This window comes from Anopheles merus, chromosome 2R (assembly GCF_017562075.2).
Source record: "Anopheles merus strain MAF chromosome 2R, AmerM5.1, whole genome shotgun sequence".
Taxonomy (NCBI): domain Eukaryota; kingdom Metazoa; phylum Arthropoda; class Insecta; order Diptera; family Culicidae; genus Anopheles; species Anopheles merus.
Genome location: NC_054082.1, coordinates 18,438,669 through 18,460,569, shown reverse-complemented (window position 1 = coordinate 18,460,569; position 21,901 = coordinate 18,438,669). Strand labels below are relative to the sequence as shown.

The 21,901-nt window shown below is 51.0% G+C and overlaps 3 protein-coding genes across 3 annotated transcripts in view; 1 reads left to right on the top strand and 2 right to left on the bottom strand.

Moving 5' to 3' along the window:
• Positions 1-693: 693 nt before the first annotated feature.
• On the bottom strand, positions 694-10,452 carry LOC121588085 (fatty-acid amide hydrolase 2-like). Its single transcript, XM_041905651.1, has 4 exons — positions 9,440-10,452; positions 2,640-3,183; positions 1,994-2,562; positions 694-1,190 (listed from the first exon to the last, which is right to left on the bottom strand). Exons 1-4 carry the CDS (start codon positions 9,611-9,613, stop codon positions 918-920), a joined length of 1,560 nt encoding a protein of 519 aa, XP_041761585.1. The 5' UTR covers positions 9,614-10,452; the 3' UTR covers positions 694-917.
• Positions 10,453-13,220: 2,768 nt separating this feature from the next.
• On the top strand, positions 13,221-15,101 carry LOC121590480 (adenylosuccinate lyase). Its single transcript, XM_041910216.1, has 2 exons — positions 13,221-13,662; positions 13,734-15,101. Exons 1-2 carry the CDS (start codon positions 13,516-13,518, stop codon positions 15,036-15,038), a joined length of 1,452 nt encoding a protein of 483 aa, XP_041766150.1. The 5' UTR covers positions 13,221-13,515; the 3' UTR covers positions 15,039-15,101.
• Positions 15,102-15,643: 542 nt separating this feature from the next.
• The window catches only part of LOC121590477 (nascent polypeptide-associated complex subunit alpha, muscle-specific form), a 44,874-nt gene continuing 38,616 nt past the window's right edge, over positions 15,644-21,901 (bottom strand). Inside the window, exons 2-4 of the mRNA XM_041910204.1 lie at positions 16,858-21,065; positions 16,043-16,779; positions 15,644-15,967 (exon numbers count right to left, since the gene is read on the bottom strand). Of these exons, the coding sequence (XP_041766138.1) occupies positions 15,748-15,967; positions 16,043-16,779; positions 16,858-21,065 (5,165 nt within the window). The 3' untranslated portion in view covers positions 15,644-15,747. The remainder of the gene's footprint in view (positions 15,968-16,042; positions 16,780-16,857; positions 21,066-21,901) is intronic.

Sequence of the window (21,901 nt, the reverse complement as noted above, 5' to 3'; positions counted from 1 at the left end):
CCTGGTGCTTGCATTGCTGACGACCACCACCACCCGGGACGACGATGACGAGATGTCCCTTATCGCAGCGTGCACACACTCGCAGCCACAGGTCGGTATCAGCTAGCTCACGAACCCACAGCGGTCACTTTCTTCCAAACCGCTTCGAATCGTGCACTTATCAACGGGACACAGCCGATAAACGTTGACGGAAATGGAAAGAAAAACGAGCAAACAAAACAAACTCACACATGTAGGGGTAAGTCACTAGGTTGAACTTTGATTAATAGTCATTTCACTGGACGGAGTGCAAAGGCACAGGACCGACACGTTAGTCTTTCCCTGGCGGTGTAATTGGTTTATTTTTTACATTTTAGCGACCCAGATTATTATTTTTAATTAAATTAAATTTTATCAAATTGGTAATAAATTATTAAACATTGGACAATTTAAACAAATATGATAACGTAGTTCTTTTTAAACCATATGCAGCGATTACAGATTTATTCTTGCTATGCTAAAAAATAATCACTGACTTACATTAAACTACGTGAAAATTGCATCATCAACATGCAAACTTACGAGTTGCATACATTTCGGCGTTAAGTTGCGCATTTCACACCAGCAGACAGTGTCGCTTACGATAACGCCTATGTTTATGCAACCAGCTGAACAATACAGTCACAAATCATGCAATATACATTTTAAACTAGCTTTTTTATATTTAGTTATGAATTTCTTTTATTACTTTCTTTTCCTAAGTAACATTTGTATTGCACCGATAACTCTTTTTTTTTGCTCGCTTTGCTTAAAATAAAACATATAAATTAAAACGAAAGACACCCTTATCCCCCTTCCCTTACTCCCTCCTCGGTATACCTCTGTTAACGATACCAAAACGGCTAAGGAACGTTGGCTCAGTCAACGCACAGGCGGCTTCAGGCCGGTGCCTGCCAACCGCCGAACGCCGCCTCCAGTTCGCGCGCAATGCAAAGCCCGAGCCGGTCCTGGTACGGTGCGGCCACGACCTGTATCCCGATCGGCAGTCCGTTCCGGTCGAACCCGAGCGGCACGTGGGTGGCCGGCAGGCCGAGCGCATTGAACAGCATCGTGTACCCGACGCCCATAATGTGGCCGAACGATTCGTAGTGGCGCAGGGCGGCCGTCGGGTAGGTGGGGAAGAAAAACACACCGTCGGTGCCGAGGGTGTCCTGGAAAGGGACGTTAAGGGAGGATAAACGTGAGAAAGAAAAGGTGTAAACGACACTTTTAGCTAGCAAATTGAGGACCCCGTACAAGTGCAAACAAAATAAATTGCATAACATCTGGCGTTTATGTACGCTCAATTGCATACCTTACAGGCGTAACTTAGAGCTTCAAACCCGTGTTTTAAGAGGAAAAAATGAATAAACTACTAGTTCCGCCCAAGTCGAAGTCGTCCGGAGTCCTTCGAAGTCGCATGTAGCTGTCCGGAGTCGACCAGAATCGGCAGAGTTGAAATTGACGGGAGTCGAAGTCAGCCGGTGTTTAAGAAGTAAACGCGCGAAGCGAAAAAAAAAAAGAAAAAATGAACAGAACGAAATGCCTGACCACAACAACATTGCACCGGCAATCTCAGGTCGACTCTGGACGACTCCGGGCGACTTCGAACAACTCCGGCCAACTACGAACGACTCCCGTCGACTCAAACTCCAGGCGACACCGGCCGATGACGGCCACAGACGACTTCGACTCCAGGCAAATCCGGCCGACTCCGACCTCCGATGTATCCGGCAGGCTCCGGTCGACTACAGATGACTCTGGATGACTGCAAATGACTCCGACTTCGGACGACTCCAGCTGATTTTAGACAGCTCCAGCCGATTCCAGGTAGCTTTGGATAATGCTGGACGGACCTACCTTCCGGAGTCGTTACCGAAATTTACGGACATGGTCACATAAAATTTCGCCGTCACTACTAAAGACGTCGAATTATGCATGAAACCGGTCCAAGTGTACGATCCATTCTACTTACGATCATTTGCTTGCGCAGTGCCGCTGCCTGCTGCTGGTACTGCTCGAGCCGCTCGGTGGCGAAAAAGTTCTTCAGCCCGAGTATCACATAGAACATGACACCGGCGAGGCTGTACTGCGACAGGCCAACGGCACACCGTGCCAGCTCCAACAGCAAGCTGGGGTTAGCCTTCGGATTGTCCGGATTGTGAAAGATGCTCGGCACGTCCGTGAGCGACTGCAGCACACTGAACGCCAGCTCCATCCCGTCCGCCATATGCTCGAACTCGGCCCGCTCCGTCACCAGCCCGTGGCCCTTGAAGTACTGGACCGCCCGGTACAGCGCCATCTTAATGTCGTCATCCACCGGCAGATGGCCCAGATTGAACCCCATATCCTCCGCGTACAGTATGCGAATGTCCTTCGTGTGGACCGACTCGTCCAACCGGAGCCGGGACGCGTTCGGTCCAGCCATGATGTGCAGCAGCGTGGGCAGATCCTTCGCGTACCGGGACATCGGTCCGACCGTCAGCAGGCGGGCGAACTTTTCGTCCGTTGACATCGGAAAGTGGCCGTGGATCGAGATGGCGCCTGAAACAAGAACGTTGTCGAGCGGTGTTAATCGGACTGGAATTTTATTTAAAAAAAAGGCACTTTCTCACACTTACCTGCCGTCGGTTTGTGGCCAAAGATACCGTTAAAGTGTGCCGGCACACGGATCGACCCGGCCACATCGCTTCCCACACCGAACAGGGAGGCGCCGGCACCGATCAGGGCACCCTCGCCCCCAGACGAACCGCCCGCCGTTCGCCGACTGTCGTACGGGTTCAGCGTGCGCCCGGTCAGATGATTGTACGACTCCCAGTTCAGACAGTACTCGGGCGTGTTGGACACGAGCAGCGGAATGCAGCCGGCCGCTCGGAGATGCGCTACCGCCTCACCGTCCACCGTCGCCCGCACGCCCTTGCGGGCAAGGGAGCCGCCGGTGATGGGAGCGCCGCGCAGTCCGCACGATTCCTTCACCGTGAACGGTACGCCGAGCAGTGGGTAGTTCTTGATCAGCCACAGTGGTTGCGTTTCGCCGATCAATACGTCCGCTTTGCGCGCTTCCTCGATTGCGGCCTCGAATCGCTCCTCCACCACGGCATTGATCAGCGGGTTAACCTCGCGTATGCGATCGATGTACGCGCGCACCACATCCTCCGAACGCAGCTGGCGGTAAAACAAGGGCAAGGAAGTGCAAAGAAACATTAGTCGGGAACACACAGCACACCCAAACGATCGCTGTGTATCAATTACATTAAAAGGTAAAAAAAACAGCACAAAAGCACAACGTGTAAGAAAGGGAGAGTGTTTGGAAGTTGCAAAATTGCGACACCTCCCTCCGGTTTCTGTGGCCACTCTCGGCTCTAATCCTCTTTGTTGTGCAGTCACGGTTAAGTTTTTTGTTTCTCCGAGCGAGTATTTCTGTGTGTGTTTGCCAATTGCTTTTGTGCTCCTCTTTTTTTGCACGATACCTGATCAGGCACACTAATGGCCGATGATTAGACGCCACCGGGTTGCCGTTTGTAAACGATTATATCCCACAGTAGGCCAAGCAGCCAGACAGAATGCAGAAAGGAAGGCCGGAAGAAGATGGATTGGGTCGTCAGAAAAGTAGGCCAAATATTTCAGACTCCTCAACGGTTGCTATAGAGTGGAAGCGGAAACAAAATAACAGGGTACAATTGCACAATTACGGTTCAAATTGTGCGAGCTAATGTTTGTTTTTTTTTTGCTTTTTGATTTGTACCACATTGAAATGTCCCGTAATATAAAGGCCGGAGGACACTGTCCGTACTCGCTGGTGTAATTTCGATTTTCACTAGCGCACCTGGCGGCGGCTGACCAAAGCATTTTTCTAAACAATTTGGAGCCGCTTCAGAAAGTATGTTATTTTTCCATGTTTTTTACTTAAATCGGACAAGAAAAGTTTTTTCAAAAGTGGATACACATGTTTTGCACGCATTGCATCCATTTTCGCAATGAAAAACGATGGGACAACTACTTAATTTTGAGATACAACATGACCATTCCCTCGATGACCAAAAAAGCTTCCACCAGCCGCCGCCAGATGCGCTAGTGAAAATCGAAATTACACTAGCGAGTATGGACAATGTCCCCCGGCCTTAAGAGTGGTACAAGCATTTCATAGAATTCTGTACATTGAAACCTTGAAGCAAACAAACTGAATAAAAAGTAATCAATAACATGAGCTCAGACAAGTTGTACGATCGGTTTTTTGTCAAACCATTTTCATAATAAACAATCAGTAGCATCAATATTTTGACGTTAGATGTCGCCACTTGCGTATGTTTGTTCTTTGTTTCAACGGACAACACATGAGGTATGGTAATTTCGAATTAAAATCACGTTACAGTGTGCTTGTAATATTTGAGGATGGACACTCGGAAAGGCAATGCTTGATGAAAATCCAGCAAAAACACATCAATAGGACGCTTGGAGTGTCTCAACCAGTCAGTTTCCATTGATTATAAGCAATGGGAATGATAAAAAAAGATAAGGAATTCTGTTCTGAGAATCCGAGTGGTAAGAAAATGTTAAGGGATTGATACAAAAGGCAAGGAATATTATCAGAAGGAATTCTGATAATCAGAATTATCAGAAGAGACCACGAACGCCGATTGTTCCCTTGTGAGCACTTAAACAACACCAGAAATAGAATGTTCTACACGACCCGCTGTGTAGCTGAGACATTGCTCCTTTGGATTACTCGCTATTCTCTTCATTGGAGCATGATCTGTGTGGCACTTCTATAATTGCAATTGAGTAAAATGATACCAATGTCTGGTGATGTTGGAGTCATGTTTTGTTTAACGATATGGCATCAAAAATTAGACTTCAAGGGCTGGAAAACAGTAGTGGAAATGACGGACCATATGTGTTCTTGTAATAATGTGAACCCGTAACGCTTCATCAAAACAGCTCTCTGGCAACCAAAGTACTAAGTAGTAAAAAAACACCAGAATAAGATAAATCTAACCCACCTGCTGTGTAGCCTAGGCAATACTACTTCAGATTACTCTCTATTCTCTTCATTGGAGCATGTTCTGTGTAGGCAGCACTTCTCTAATTGAGTAAAATGATGCCGATGCCTGGAGATGTTGGAGTCATGTGTTTTTAACGATACGGCATCAAAAATTCAACTTCAATGCTTGGAAAACAGTATTGGAAAAAGACGGGACATATTTTGTATCCGGAATAACAAGCTTCTCAAAAATTTTGTCAAACTTTTATTTAAAACGCCACGAGCTTATGCGTTCTTTAAATAATGTGAAGCCGTATCGCTTCTTCAAAAGAGCGTTCTGGCATCCGAAGTACTAAAAAATGGGGAAGAAGACGTTTCACTTTTTGCTCTGTAAATTATTGTAATTTATTTCCAAACAAACGCAACGTGACTGTGCCATTTTTTTTTTTTCAATCAACCTAAAAATCGAACACCGCCACAGCGTACGCGTACACTATGCGGCCGCCGGCGTAATTGAAAGCTTCACGATCGCGCATAATCCACACGCACGCTCAACAGCTGGTACACAACAGCAGCAGCACGTGGGCACTTACTGGTGGTGCGCATGTTTTGTCACGCGCAAGTATCGGAGGGGGGGCCGCCGCGTATGTTTCGGACCATTTCATTGACATTGAGCGCTGTACACGTCGTCGCATCGATGCAGCGATGAAGTTGTCTTTGGTTGGGGGACAAATCGAGTGCGTGCGGGAGTTTGCGCAGTTTGCGTTATAGATCGGTATCACAATGGGCAAACTGGAAAAGCCTGTTTGTTCCCAGATCCCCTGGATGAGGTACACAATCTGTTAGCATCGAATCGGATCATCCAGTTTTGCGCCCGGCCAATGCGAACCAGCACGAAAAGCCCGAAAAACTTCCGTTATATTTGAGCTTCCGCGTGCGCACAAACAGATTAGCCCGCAAACTGTCGTCCACCGTTTGGCCAAGGTCAAGGTTGAGATTCGACGGGACGGGATCGAGCAAGATGTTCGGCGGGGGAAACTAGCCGGCACAATGGACGTGGGTGCGTCTCTTGGAAGCGTTTACGGTATTCGTCGTTGGGGATACGAATTTACTCCAACTGTTGGCCCGCGAAATGTGGTTGCTTTCGCATGCTAATCAATGCAAATGAGGATCGTTTCGGATCTTTTTGATTAGCGAAGCAACAGACTATGCTGAAAGCAAAAGTTGCCAGACAGTAAACAACCAAATGTTCTTGATCAACATTTCAACAACAACAACAACAACGCAAGCGATTCAGAACCGGATACAGCATCCGACCGGTCAGTTCTTTCTTTCGATTTCGCTTTCCAAAAGCAATTCAACCGATTCTAAGCAACGATTTCGAAACAGGTTCTGCTGCGCAGAAATTATGCGTGCGTTCGTGCCTTGACGACGGTGGTTTAACTGCCTGCTTGAGAGGCACAGGCCCCCCCCTCCCCAGCACCATTACGGTAGACCATGAAACCCTTTCAGGCTTTGAGCAAGAACTGCTAGAACATGAATGGTAACACGCGCGGCATTTATTATTTGTACGCCACAATATCGCACACACGCACGCAGTATCGACCCGGGCGATGAGGTCAAAGCTGTTGTTGCTGATGTTGTGGCGTTCTGGTCAGGACGAGTTCACGGCTCAAGCCGTCGAGCCTCTTAGTGCGCGCCAATTATGTATGCCATCAACCTTAAGCGGGTAGTCGTCCTACACAGCGCATACACCGCCACCAAGCAACGAGACAGAACTTCTTGGCTTGCCCTCGTAACAATTCGTCTTAATTACGTGGCCACTGGTTGTTTGTTTGTTTGTTTGTTTGTTTGTTTAGCGCACCTGTGTCTCAATTTTAGCGTGTACTTTATTCATCTCCCTCTCGCTCGCTCGCCCTGTCCCACTCGTTCTTCCCCACGCAAGGAAACACCCCATTCATGCCCATAGCTGGAAGCAGCGTGTGGTCGTTCACTTTCTATCGAAGCGCGGGAGCATGCTAATGGCGTATTATCCCGATCGGTTCAAACAATGGCAGAAGCATCGCATTGCACTAGCGACGGCCAGACCTTATTCCGGTGCTTGTAAAACGCAACGATGTGATTTGTTTGATTTGCGGCGAAAAAAGTATGTCAAACGAGCTGTTAAGTGTTTTGCTTGTCGTTTACCACTTCCGCAAAAAGCAATAAGGATTACCGTTTGAGTTGGTTTGTATGTTTTTTTGTTATTGAATTTGTTTATTGTGCTAACAATGGATAGAGTAGCACAAGGTATTGGGGTACGGGGATATCCAAGGAAGCTTATGTCCTTTCCCCTTTCTTATCCCGGGATAATCCAAAAAGTTTTCAATAAAAATAACAAACAACTCAAACAAAAATATATTCACTCCTTGCCATATCAACAAAGCATTTAATTATTACAGTAAAATCTAGATAAGAGAGTACCACGGGGATCGTAATAAAAAGGCTCTCTTGTGAAGGTTTCGTTCACTGATATTTTGTCTGTGTTGGCTGTGTCAATAAGAAAGTAACTTTTTAGTAAATTTAGCTTAAACTACCTATTTAAACTGAATCAATAAACTAATTAGTTTAAAACTAATAACGATAATTGTTAATACTGACCCCGTATGAAGGGCGACCATTATACAGGGGTGTTCAGACGTAGTGATGGGTAAAGTAGGTAAAAATCCAGAGTCGACTCCGATCCGACTCCGATTAATTCGGAATCGACTCGGGAAGGTAGGTCCGCCTTGCATCATCCGGAGCCGATCGTTAATCGTCCGGAATCGCCCGGAGTCGTCCAGAGCCGCCCGGAGTCGTTCGAAATCGGAGTCGTACGGAATCGTTCGGAGTCATTCGAAGTCGTTCGGAGGCGTCCGGAATCGTCTGGATTCATCCAGAATCGGCTACAGACGGAGTCATCCGGTGTCGTCTGGTGTCGGCCGAGGTCGGCCTTCGAAACAAAGGCCTGTATAAGAAGTGCACGCGCTAAGTGAAAGACAAAAAACCACAACGAAAGGAAATGTCTGATCATAAGCACGAAGGCTCCTGTTCACTCCTACCAACGCCGATTCCGGTCGACTCCGAAAGACTCCGGACGACTCTGGACGACTCCGGATGACTCCGAACGACTCCGGAAGGCTCCCGACGACTCCGGGCGACTCCGGCTCCGGGCGGATCTAGTGGTTCCATTTTGCCGGAGTCGGAATCGGACTAACAATAGCTGGAGTCGGACCGGAGTCGTGAGTGCGCTCCAGCGGGCACATCACTAGTTCAGACGTTCTCAAAATTGGTTTGAAATTCCAACTGGATTCTAATTGAGCCTGTCAAAAAAGGGCCGTAAAATCCACTTCCCTTCACATAACGTTCACTTTCCCGGAGGAAAGAGTAAAGAAAAAGTCCTAAAAGTATAAGAACTCCTGAAAAATTCTGTAATTGATTTGAAGCAAAGATGAATACAGAACATTATGTACTTATTGACTAAAACTTAACAATTTTGTCTCGCATTTCCGTCTTTATTATGCGGAATTCATTGTGGACTCATGAATGCACTCTAGGAACTTATTCCGCAACAGATTTATTGTCTTATTTTCCCACACGAGCAAAACTGCTCACAAACATTATGCACACATTATAATAAAAAAAAAACAAAGATAGAGTATGCATATTTAAATTAAAAAAAAAAACAAGCCATACGAAGTGTCTTCCTAATATTTGAATTAATTAGTATCGCACGTGAAATCGGTACCTATTGCTCATCACACATCTAAATCGCGATAAAACGCATATATTCACACAATTAGCGAGCATTGTTCATTATTGCCGTTCGCTGTTGATTCTAATCCGCATCCATCCGCGATGACTCGGGGACGGGGGAAGCGAAGGTTTGAAGCACTCAGAACAAACACACCGGCACGAGCAGACGGTGTGCGGCGAGTGTGTGTGGCTCTTGAAAATTCATTCACCGTTGTTTTGCTGCCTCTGGGCGCGCAAACGTTTACTTTACGGTCTTGTTGTACACTTCTGATTCGTACACCAAGCAATTCGGTTGGTAGAACAAACAAGACCGGAAAACAAATTGGCAACCAAAGTACTGGTGCGTACCCTGCTCACTTCCTTGTAGAATTGGCAGGGAAGTTTTGAGGATCTCCATAGGAAGAGCGTCGAAGTAGGCTCCGGTGTAAGTGGCTGAGGTCATCTACCATTGAAGCGGCAACCAAAAAAACGCCGTTCGTGGTGTTTTGTAGTGCACTCTACCGGTAGATGACGCTTTGTACCCTTTCGTTTCCTCGCTCGTCTCTCTCTCCCCCTCCCTTTTAGTACACGCTGCTTGGTTGATTGAACTTTAACAATTTTTACTACCACTGGTCCGTTTGGTCGGCGCTGTAAAAGGTCAAGGCCGTGCAGGACGGCGTGGCTTACCTCCTTGTTGCGTATCCGCTCGGCCAGATCGACCGCCGGAATGTTGAGCATATCGTTGCGTATCTCCGGAAAGCGTGCGCTCCGCTTCGGACCGCCGATGAACGCGACGATCGGTTTCAGCAGCACGTTCAGCAGGCGCAGGAACAGCCCCAAACACACCAACCAAACTTCCATATTGTTCTCTGTGCAGAAAAGTTTCCGTTTTTACAACAAAACCGGCACCAGCGCACAGGCTGTTGCATTCAAACACTACTGTAAGTGCGATAAGCAGTAGGCTGTGCTGCAACGCAGGAGACACTCCAGGCAGGCAGACACACACACGCACGCACGCGTGGACTCGGGTAGAAAGTTTTATGCAAACGGTTCAATTAAACCAATTACGGGTCCCTTCTTTACCCAACACTTGTAGCCGCAGGAACTTGACAGAACCGATTGCACCTAACAGGCAAATTGCGTAACGTCTAGCGGCTCCGGGCGGTCGTACGTCAGACGCGCACTAACTTTAATCTCTATCGAACGGTGTGATGTTCCTCCGGAGGGCCCACCTTCTCCTGCCGCTGGGATTGGTGTGGATGCCACAGCAACAACAAAAAATGGCGTCACAGTAGGCTGTGCGACTGCACTAATCAGCACCGAGCGCAATTGTATTTTCACTTTTCACAATCCTCCCGTGCCTTGCGCTGTTATGCTTTCGGGCCGATTCCTTACGCCTTGCTGGAAGGAACGTTCCCGCAAAAAAGTCTCCGTAGTGTTTGTGGCACTTTGGGGGCTGGGGAAATGGCACACTGATTGCTTCGCACTATTCGCCTTCTTATCCTCACAAACTGCACCTTGCTGCTGTTTACGCGATGCCTTTAAACAAGCTCGGTGCCTTCTGAGGTGTGAGGTTCTCTGCCGTTCTCAAAACGCTCGGTTTGCGCACGACACTGTGTCGATCATGCGCCACCGGGTACGCGAAAACAGATCCGAACCGTACGCAAGCCAACGTTCGACTGTCGCGCGGTGGATTGCGGATAGACGCACGATTCGCGCGTGTACCGTGCGCGTTCCTACGTTCGCGCCTGCTGGGTGTCTGGAGGGGATGATGATGGTGCTTTTGGGGTGGGTGGGAGTGGAAGGAGGGTTGGGAGAGGGGGGGGGGGGAAGCCGGATTCTCTTACCGTTGCGGCATTCTTGTCCGTGGCGGCTTATCACGGCAATGTGTTCCCGTGGATGAGCGAAAACAAGAGAGAGAGAGAGAGAGACAGAGCGCTAGCGAGAGTACGATCAGTAGCAAAACACACTGAACCGCACCATAAAGAACCGTCCAGATGCCTTGGGATGACGGGATCGCCGTAGTCACCTTTTTGCTGTGCATCTCATCGCGGACAAGATAGGGGGAGAAGGAGCGGGATCGGCGGCCTTGATGACATTTGTGACCCCTGGGGCGCACCCCGCCCCGATGGAGCGATAAATGTGATCCCTTCCCGCCTGCGCACTGTGACACGCGCGTGTCTCGGCAAAGAAGAGTCACTAAAGGGCCGCCCGACCGCGTGCGTGCGTGCGTATTGTGCGTTCGTTAAGAGCAATGAGCAGTGATCCGTGCAAAGAAAAGGAGGCGGGGAGAAAGAATCGGTTTCCGTTCCGTGCAGCATCCATCCAGTGCGGTTTTGCCGGCTGGCGTGCTGGGTAGCCGGCGTGACATTACCCCAATTACGGCACAGCAGCGGCGACGGTGGTGGTGTTGGTGGTGGTGATCATGTCTCGATGACCCTGTGGCACACTCTTAATTGTAACCTGTGCGCCGTGTTGTGTGCGTACGTTTGCTCGTCGGTTCTGCTCGGTTCTCTCCTCGCCGCTTCATCGCTCCGTTCCGTGCGCAAAAGAAAGCGAATGCGCGCAGACCGTTCCAGCGAGGCGCTCGCAGGTCGCGGCCAAGGACAAGTTCACGACGACGCGACTCCTTTCGTCGCATTGTTTTTCTTTGTTTTGTGGCATTATTGTTCGTGCCTGTGCCATGCGGCGCTTCCGTACACGGCTGGCTGTGACACGCGGGCACTCGAAGGGTTGTGGGGAATGTCGCAATTCAAATTGCGGCTTAACCGCTATCGTTTAATTAAGGTCGATGGCGGTTTTGCGCGGGGGGTCCGCTTATCTAGAATCTTTCCACAAAATCCAAATGCCCGTGTGACGTGATTAGCACCGCGGTGGTTAAATGGTTTTGGGGTGTTTTTTATTTCCCTAATTCCCTTTTGAATGCATTTTTAATCGTTGATGGAACGAATTGAACCCCTCAACAGACAGGGCTGCCAGTACGGTGGTGTACTGTTTTATTGTACAAACAAAAACTGGGTTTGCTAATTAAGTTCCTTTAAAGTGTTAAACCATGCTGGACACTCTGTTTAGTTTCATTTTCATCGCGATACGGATACATAAAAATAAAACCCGTTCTGCGGATCGTTGACCGTGTGGCGCATCCAGTTTCCAGCTGCGCAAACCGCCCCACGCGTACATCGATTGCGGAAGTGAATGTTTCGAGCTGGAGCTTCAGAAAGCGACAGTGCAAGCACACGTTGATGCGAACCACCAACCGATAGTGCATATATCGCTTTATCGTACCGGCCGCCACACGACTGCCACGCTCGATCGAGCTGGCGATCGTACCCTTGACTTTAGATTTACCGAAGGTCAGTTACATCAAGTCAGCCAGCGACAGACGATGACCGTCCCTGGTGGGGGCTGTTTGGGGTCGGTTCGGTGGTTGTTCTGGAACCGCCGATGCACATGGCCATAGATGGAGCCGTCGGAGAAATTTCTCTCTTGCCAATGCACACATACGCACAGGTCCGAATATGGGTAAAATGATAGATCGGTGGTCATCGCCGTCGTGGCTAGTGATCGATGCACAACGGTGATCGAGGGGGGTGAAAAACATGGCGGTGGAGATTTCGTGAGAGGTGGGAGTCGTAGAGGGAGGGGGTTCGTGCTCACTGAAACAAAACCGCTTCCTATCTGGGCCGCACAGTTCAAGGGTAGCTGCATTATCGGGGCTGTCTACGAAAGGATAATTGCACTGAATATAATGATACAATAGGATCATGAAGCTCAATCGTATTTCTAACCGCTGCAAAAGTGGGTTAATTTGAAAAGATTGTCCACATTCTTTCAGGATTGTTTTCTATTGTAAAAAAATACCGCTTTGAAATTCGTAATTCTATTATCCTAAACTTTGTAAAAGCATCTTATTTGTAATTGTATTTACAATCCCCAAATTTCAGCTAGAAAATGTACCAAAATTGCGCCAAACCAAACATTGTATAACAGTCTTCCGGGAAATCAAACAACCGTCCTTCGGACAGTTGCACACAAGTTGACAAACCGCAAACAGTGCTAATAATTTGCATTGTTTTAATTACTATTCCTATTTAAAGCTGCTCCATTTTTTGCTTAACTATATTTTTGCAATCTTATTCATTTTTATCGATCGTTTCCCTCATAACAGTCACAAATGCATGCCGTATAACATAACATGGTCACCCTGTGGTAAGCGATTTGACGTATTGAAACCATCCCTATCAACACACTTGACAGTAGCACAATGCCGGTTAAATAAAATCGTTATTGGCGATATGAAAAATGTATTGAAGCTATTAGAAAAACTAACAAAGCTCGATAATGAATTGGATTACAGCTAATAATTATTCTAGAAACGATTTCCGAGCTGTTTTCAATTCAACATTGGATTCCCACAAACGCAACCACCTCGTAGCCCCGCTCGCATAGCACAATCTCCCCAAAGCCGGAAGAATAAGAACAACAACATCAAACAGACACATTGTAAACAACCTGCCATGTGTTTTTTACGCAATTCGGTGCTTATCAGGGTCCGCACGACGACAACAAACTAGTCCTGCTAGAGAACGTAAGACCTCGACCACTTATCTGATCGGAGATTTGGAGCGACGGCCGAGCGATCAGTTACCAACAGTGTACGATCGAGAATCAGACGATCCAGTTGTCTGTTTGTTGTCGAGAAGCTTGGGATTGACGAGACATCCTGTGACCATCCACCAGCTACAAGACCCGTAGAGTGCAGAATGGCCGAACTAAACGCTGAATTCCGCGGCTATCGCTCGCCGCTGAGCACGCGCTATGCTAGCAAGGAGATGCAGTACCTGTTCAGCGATCAGCACAAGTTTTCCACCTGGCGCAAGCTATGGATCCTGCTGGCGAAGGCGGAAAAGGTACGTCTTCGTTGACTGTTCTGTTTCTGCTTGAGCTTAAAGTGTACCGATGCAATGGGATGTTGTTTTAGGCGCTGGGATTGGACATCAGCGAGGCACAAATCGCGGAGATGGAAAAGCACGTCGACGACATCGACTTCAAGGCGGCCGCGGCCGAGGAAGCGCTCACCCGGCACGACGTGATGGCGCACGTGCACGTGTTCGCCAAGCAGTGCCCGCTGGCCGCACCCATCATCCATCTCGGGGCCACTTCCTGCTTCGTGGGCGATAACACGGATCTGCTCGTTCTGAAGGACGCGCTGGACCAGCTGCTGCCGAAGCTGGTGGGCGTCATTAAGCAGCTGGCCCACTTTGCCATGCAGTATCGCGAGCTGCCCACGCTAGGCTTCACCCATCTGCAGCCGGCCCAGCTAACGACGGTCGGCAAACGGTGCTCGCTCTGGATCCAGGATCTGCTGATGGACGAGCGGGCGCTGCGCGCCTGTCGGGATAATTTGCGCTTCCGCGGCGTCAAGGGCACGACCGGTACGCAGGCCTCCTTCCTGCAGCTGTTCGCCGGCGACGGTGCGAAGGTGCGCCAGCTCGACCAAACCGTCACGCGGCTGGCCGGGTTCGAGCGGTACTACGCCGTCACCGGCCAGACGTACTCGCGCAAGGTCGATCTGGAGATTGTGTCGGCGCTGGCCAGCCTCGGCGCTACCGTGCACAAGATGTGCTCCGATTTGCGGCTGCTCGCCTCGCGCAAGGAGCTGGAGGAACCGTTCGAGCAGACGCAGATCGGTAGCTCCGCCATGCCGTACAAGCGCAACCCGATGCGGTCGGAGCGGTGCTGTGCGCTGGCCCGCCATCTGATCACGCTGCAGGCGAACGCGGCCAACACGCTGGCGACGCAGTGGCTCGAGCGCACGCTGGACGATTCCGCGAACCGGCGATTGACGCTGTCCGAGGCGTTTCTGTCGGCGGACGCTTGCCTGCTGACGCTGCTCAACATCTCGCAGGGGCTGGTCGTGTACCCGAAGGTGATCGAGCGCAACATCGCCCAGGAGCTGCCGTTCATGTCGACCGAGAACGTCATCATGGCGATGGTGAAGGCGGGCGGTGATCGGCAGGTGTGCCACGAGAAGATTCGCGTCCTGTCGCACGAGGCCGGCGCACAGGTGAAACAGCACGGCAAGGACAACGATCTGGTGGAGCGTATCCGGGCCGATCCGTACTTTGCGCCGATACTGGGGCAGCTGAGCAGCATACTCGACCCGAAAACGTTTACGGGCCGGGCAGCGGAACAGGTGGTTGAGTTTGTGACCGAGGAAGTGAACCCCGTTGTGGCGCTTTATGCGGACAGGGTCGTTACCAAATCGGCGCAGCTGAACATTTGATGGAAGAGCGGGACGAGGGAACGGTTTTATGTTGCAATAAAGATTTCTTTTGCTCCAAATTAAGCGATTGTAATGATGTGCACTTGCCCGGCAAGGTCAATTGGACAAATTGGTCTATTATCATCTTGTTATGAGAGAATCGGTAATGGTCGCACGTGCAGAGAGAATGAGACGAACAAGTGAGTTGAGTCAAGTGAGAATAATCATCTCATGCGTGAGATTCGATCGTTCTCACTATGGCGTACAGGTGGTTCGTGTCCATGATTGTGCAGGACCTTTGGAAAACTCATTCTGATATGCTTTTTTCTGTTAAATAACTTTTTTTTTATTATCGTTTTAACTACCTAGCACGATACAATGTGCGCTGTACTGCGTTGATATATCAAGTGTTCTAAACCTACCGAGCTGACTACACCTTCCGGACGAACCATTTGCAACAACTTTCTTTTACACGCGTTCCGTTATGATTTAAAAAGCAAACAAGCTACAGACTAGGTAAAACAAGTAGGAGGAAAAGAAAACACTTAAGAGAAACATAAATTGTACACCCTCGATTAAAATACTCTTAAATAAGGACCACTTAAACAACGAGGTAAGCAACTAGATAAGACCATACACGGAGCATTACAGCCTAGGGCCGATTGTCCGTGTACTACGGGTGTATGCGTGTATATCAAACAAAATTAGCATAATTGTCTCTCAGTGCAAACTATAGCCGATTGTCAGGCGCATCTCGGGCCGGTGGCACTTCCTGTGGGAACAGATTGTAATTGCTGTTTAAAGAGCAGCTTGAGGCGGCTACGGTAGGGCTGGTGCCGGCCAGTGGCCGCTCGATCGTCATCGTTTGCTGCGGCACTTGATGATCCGTCTGTACGCCGAGACTGCTGTAGATTTCCTTCATCAGAAACAGCATCGTGTCCTCGGAGTCCCTGGAAAACGGAGAGCAAAAGCAAAATAGTAAGCAAAGGATGCACATCCCTCGACGCTCCGAAGCATATGCTTACCAATAGCACACATGGCTGGTCAGCGCAAACAAGTACTCGTTGATGAACTCAAACGGTGCCTCCTGCAGCACGTAATCGACGCGCCGGGACTGGTTCAGCTTGCCGAGCGGAAGATTCGTCTCGCCACTATCGACATCGCTCGTGCCGGACGACAGGTTGGACGTCGAGCCGGCGGCATCAAACTTCAGCTGATCCTGCAGCACCTTATCCACTTCCTTCTGTATCGCCTTCGGATCGGGCTTGGAGCCCATGGCCGTCAGCGAGTACACCGTGTCGAGCGTGTTGCGGAACACGTCCGTAACGCGCTGCCGCAAATCATTGCCCACCCGCAGTACCGTCTCCTTCAGCTCCAGGTGCATCCGTTTGCGGCCCTTGTGATGGGGTATCAGGACCGGGGCCAGCGTGCTCAGATCGGGATTGATCAGTGCTTCGATGCGGTACGCGACCGGGTCGTACGGGTGAAAGATGTTAAAGAACCCGTCGCACGTCGGCAGCTTAAAGTCCAGGCCCAGCGCATCGATGCCGCGTATCGTCACGAACATACCGATCGGTGAGCCGAGGGCGAAGAACATCTTCGGCTGAAACATTAGCTGCGGGTAGGTTATGTACGGTTGGCCCGTACCGGCCGGTCCCACTTCGTAGTTGATCTGCTGCGAGCATTTGCGCACCAGCGGCCGATGGTTGACGAAGGCATGGTGTGGCGTTAGCGGTGATACCGTATCATCGTCGGGATTCTCCTGAAAGAAACAAAACAAATCATTAAACTGTAAGCGCACACGACGCGTGAAGCCTTGAGGAGGACCTTCAATGCTTACCGAATTCTCTGGCTCACACGACTGCTTCTGCTCGGCACGCTTTTGATGGCACAGCAGATCGAACAGTATCAACGAGCCGAGCGAATGGCCCGCCAGCGAAACGCGCCCATGGAACGTTGGATTGCGCTGGCAGAACAGCGCGTACAGCCGGTTCAACGATTTACCCACCGCATCGATAATGCTTTGGCAAAACATCGGGCTGGTGTAGAACAGCACGTCCAGCAGCGTGTCGTTGGTAAAGTGGCGCAGCTTCGGTATCGACGGTAGCGTTATCGACTTTAGCTTCTCGTCCACGCCCGACTCCTCCGAGTGCAGATCGTCGTGCCAGGAGATGGGCAGTATCTCGACCCGCCCCACATCGCCCCGATCGAACGACGAGCGATAGTGGCTCTGCACGAGCTGGGCGGAAATGCTGCGGAACTCGTCGACCACCTCCTCGACGCGCCGGAACCGCAGATCGCATGCCTCTCCAATGCCGTGCACCATAAACAGCAAATGGTCGATCTTTTCCGGCTCGTCGTCGTCGATGCTAAACTCATCGATGCCTCGCTTCACCACGCGCGGCCGGTTCGTGGTCGAGGGCACGGGCGAGCTGCCGCCACCCCACGTGTCCGGATTCTGTGTCTGCAGGAAGTGCACGATGACGGACGGTCCGTGAAACACGACCGTTTCCCCGTTCGGGATCGTCACCCGCCGGTGCCACTCGCCCGACGTAGCCGCCTCCTTGTACTCGCGCTCGAGCAGATCGGCCACCTCCTCCTCGTACGGTACGAACCGCGAGTCGACCGTTTTGTAGAACCAGGAGCACCGCCGCACCTCGTTGGCCGGCCCCTTCCAGTAGACGGGCGTGCGCGTACGCTCCTTGATCGACACATCGTACCGTCCGCCGTCGGTGTGCACTATCACGGGCGGGTTGCCGTCGTTTTCGGCGTCGCTTTCGCCCCTTGCCTGCAGCGTCGTCAGCCCGTCCTCGAGCGCCATCGAGTCGGCCATGGTGAACGGGGACCAGACGCTTTTGCCCTCGATCTCGCGCCGATAGAACCAGTGGTTGTAGGTGGGCCGGTAGGCAATGTTGGTGGTGCTGGATTCCGCTATCGAGGTGCCCCCCGTGTTCGTCGTGCCGGTGGTGGTGTCCTGCGCACCGACGCTCGTCGTCGCCATCGCTGCCATGCTGCTGTTCCCGTCGTACGTGTCGTACGTGCGGCCGGTATCGCGCGAATAGAAACCACCGTCCTGGTAGGCGGACGCTTTGAAGTCGAACAGATTGTCGCTGCTGAAGATCGGCTCGTTGGAGGCGGGCTCTATACGGCCGGGTTCCTGTTCGCCTTCCTCGTCGTAGCGTTCGTTCGCGAGGTTGCTGAAGCTGCTGACGTGCGATACGCTCGATGAAACGGCTTGCTCAGTCGCAGTAGTGTTGGCAGTAGGCGTTGCTTCCTTCACAGGACCCTTGGGCGTGGATTCCACCAACGGTACGCTTTCTGCCGGTGCATGCACAACCGCCGGTGGTGCCGGGTCAGCTGCACGACCGAAAAAGTTAAACAGCGGCACGGACGAGACGGTTTGACCCGTTTTGGTGGAGTTCGCTTCGGTGGCGTCTGCCTGCGGGACGATAGTATTACTGTTGAAGAAATCAACCGGATTTATGGCTGGCGTTGGCTCGGGCGATGCAAGCACCGTCTTCTTAGCCTGCTGCTCTATCGGTTGCTGGGCTGGGAAAACAAAGTTTGCGTTCGTTTGTGATTCAACAACCGGGATCGCTGATTGCGAAAGATTTGTACCGAAAAAGTTGGACAACCCGTTATTGCCGTTCAAATCTTGAGCGGGTAGTTGAGTACGCTTTTCCTCTTGAGGGTCAGGAAGGAAAATGTCTGCCGGCGGTACGGACCCGGGAAATATTGCTGCCGGTTCGCTAAGGTTAGAGTTGGGCCGCGGTGGTGGCGATAGTACGTTTTCGCTCGACTTTGAGCGACTGTCCACGATAGGCTTCGCGGTACCGGATGCGGGAGACTGAGCTGGTTCTGTTCCCAGGAACGATGACGGGAAGTCGTTCACGCCTTGCGAAGCGACCGATGCAATCGCTGTAGCAGTTCCAATGCTAAAAGAAGCGAATTGATTTTGCACCGACTCAGCAGCTATTGGGAAGCTTGATGTGGCTGGGGCGGCAATGGGTAAATTTTCCGATTTATAAAGCGACGGCTCTGTTGCAGTTACCGTTTGCCGGAAGTTTAAGTTTGTGTCCACCTGTTGCGCTTCAAGCGGCTGCTGCTGTGTTGCGTATGGATTGAATATCGATCCTAGGGAAGATGGAGGTGCAGCCTCGGCCTTTACTGAGGCGGATTGTGGCTGAGTTGATTCAGTTCCTTGGTAAGTGGGGACCGGAATCAACGCAGGCTGTACGCTACCCTCCGATGGTGGTGGTAATGGCGATTGTTGAGGATATTCACTTTTATCCGAAACGACCGGAATTGGAGCAGTTGGATTGAAAATTGAAACCGGTGCTGGATTTGCCGATGGCGTAAAAGAAGGCGTGAAAATACTTGGAGGTGCACTTGCCAGCGGTGGCGGCTGTGGTTGATAGCCCTCTTGAGCGCTAGGGAAAGCTACCGGCTGAGCAGCTGCTGTAACAGGAGGCGTAAAAATGCTCGATGGCACGCCTGCTGTCGGTCCCGTTTGAGATGGCGGCGGCGCTGGTTGAGCTCCCAGCTGATGCGCAGTAGACAACGGTGGTGGCTGATTCGGCAAAAATACCGCTCCAGCAGCGGGCGGCACAATCGGTGCAAGCGGGTTCTTGTACCGTCCAACGCCCGAGGCACGCGTTGAGCTGTACGGATTGCTCTTCGACGATACGGACGGTGCCGTGCGAACCGTTGGAATCTGCGCGGGCGAGAAAAACACCGGAGGTGGAGCTACTGCTACCGGTTCCGCGACGGGCGGTACCGACGGACCTGCTGGATTTGCTGTCTCCGGAGCAGCTGCCGTAAAGAAGGTGCTGCTGCTCGCTTCTGCCGGTGCTACAACTGGCGGCGGTGGTGCAAATTCGACTACTGGTGGAGCCGCAAAGAACGACGGTACAGTAGCGGCCAATGGCGTAGCACTTGCCAACGGTGGTGGAGGTGGTACTGCAGTTACCGGTGCCCCTGTCGGTGCAGCATTGACATCGACAAATTGGTCCGCGATTGATCCACTTGATATTCCGCCAGTGAACGGGGCCGCCGGTTCTTCCTTCTTCTCACCGCCAAAGCTGGGTTTGGGAAGCTTCTCAAGGATGTTGCTCGGAAGGTAGCTCAACAGCGACGGCTTGCCTTTGGGAGGTTCCTCGTTCTCCGGTGGTGCTGCCTGTTTGATTTCGCCTAGATTGACGGGTTCGGGCGGATAGTGTCCCGATGGTGTCACAAAGGGATGGGCTACAGGGGGTGTTGGTACTGCAGCGTTCGGTGCCGATGCAGCCGACCCAAGTTGAGCGGTGGTGGTGGTGGTGTTCAGACCGGGTATATGAGCGTACGTTTTCTTCTTGCTGCCACCTAACCGGTACGTGTTCGATATGCCACCGTGAGCGGTCGGTGGTGGTAGCCCCGCAGCCGACGGCACCTGTTCCGGGTTGTAGAACGTCGGTGCGGGTGGTGGCGGTCCGGCGGCTAATTGTCCCTCCGAATGTTGCCGATCGTCCGGTGCGGTGTGCGGTGGTGCACCGAAGGCGGACGACGGGTCGTACGCGGATGAATTTATTAACGGCCCTAACGCCGACGGGTTGTTGTTGTTGCTGCCGGGCGCAGTCGTTTGAAATTCTGCCGGCGAACCGTACGTACCGACCACGTGTGCCGCTGATGGGTCGCTTGCGTACGACGGCGGTGCGGCTGCTGGAGGTGCCGGCGAGGTGCCCTTGATGACACGGCTGAAGGTCGAAAATACCGTTGACGCGACGTTCGGCAGCTGGGCGGCAAACTGGGCGGTCAGTGCCGACGTTTGCTGCAGGTACGATCCGCCCGACTGCTCCCCGGTGTCACCGTACTGGATCGGGCCCGCTCGTCCGTCGCTATCTTCCAAATCCTGCAGCGGATTGTAGTCGATCGTGGGCGGCCGGGACGGGGCTTGCGATTCGCTGGTGGCGGTAAGATCGATCTCGCTAAAGCTATCCGTATCCTGTGGCAGCTCCGGGATCGTGCCCGTCACCGTTTGCTGCGAGCTAAAGATGGCCGGCTTGCTGGGAGCTGCAATGAAAGGGAATGGAAGGGTTATTAGAATACAGTGCTAATGGCGTGGTTCAAGTCAAACAGGTTATTTTATTTCACTGCACATGTTAACGAACAACCGAAATTATTATTCCCTTCCCCGCTTCGTCGCTTTTGTTCTCACACGCCCCAAACAACGGTCAGTACGCTACTAGCTATTAGAACTATTTACCCTTCACCCAAGGATAAAGTTGCGTCCATCAGCGCCACTGCGGTGAATAATAATTGCGTTCCACTTTACAACCCGGGAGAAACTTTGCATATCTCACCCAACCCCCTCCCTCCTACGGTTATGTAAAAAAAAAGGGTGTTAAATAACAACTAAACATGGAGCTGAGCTGTACGGCAGAAGAGAAAGCAATTCTTTCGCGTGAAAAAACTACGACAAGTAATTATTCAATTATGCTAATAATATTTCTTCTTTCTTCACCTCCAGTCAACCGAACCTGGAGACCTAGTATTAAAGTGGCGGCAGCAAAACAACTCCATTTCATCGGAAAACCGTACTTCTTCGTACTGGTGGGCTATCACGTTGTCCCGATCTAGCACCAATTGAAACATTGTAGCCTTATGCAGTCGTTCTGCGATTGCATGACAAGGTCTTAAGCGGTATGTTGGTACACGGATTTGGGTGTTATATGTGTGATATGCGATATGTATGCATTTCTAACAGAGTGCTTTTGTGATTTTGTTGCTGGCTGATGATGATTTATTACCTTCAACACATTCGAATAAAGAAACGCTATTTAAAAACGGTTCACTGTGCGCAAGGTTAGTTTAAAGGGTGCAGCAGCCCACACAGATCGTATCTCAGT

Excerpts from the sequence above, each read along its gene's own strand:
- LOC121588085 (XM_041905651.1), bottom strand. The coding sequence starts at position 9,613 with ATGGAAGTTTGGTTGGTGTGTTTGGGGCTGTTCCTGCGCCTGCTGAAC. Across the intron at positions 2,563-2,639 it reads TGGCCACAAACCGACGGCAG|GCGCCATCTCGATCCACGGC; the intron begins GTAAGTGTGAGA and ends TTCTTGTTTCAG. Across the intron at positions 1,191-1,993 it reads CACTGCGCAAGCAAATGATC|GACACCCTCGGCACCGACGG; the intron begins GTAAGTAGAATG and ends GTCCCTTTCCAG.
- LOC121590480 (XM_041910216.1), top strand. The coding sequence starts at position 13,516 with ATGGCCGAACTAAACGCTGAATTCCGCGGCTATCGCTCGCCGCTGAGC. Across the intron at positions 13,663-13,733 it reads TGCTGGCGAAGGCGGAAAAG|GCGCTGGGATTGGACATCAG; the intron begins GTACGTCTTCGT and ends ATGTTGTTTTAG.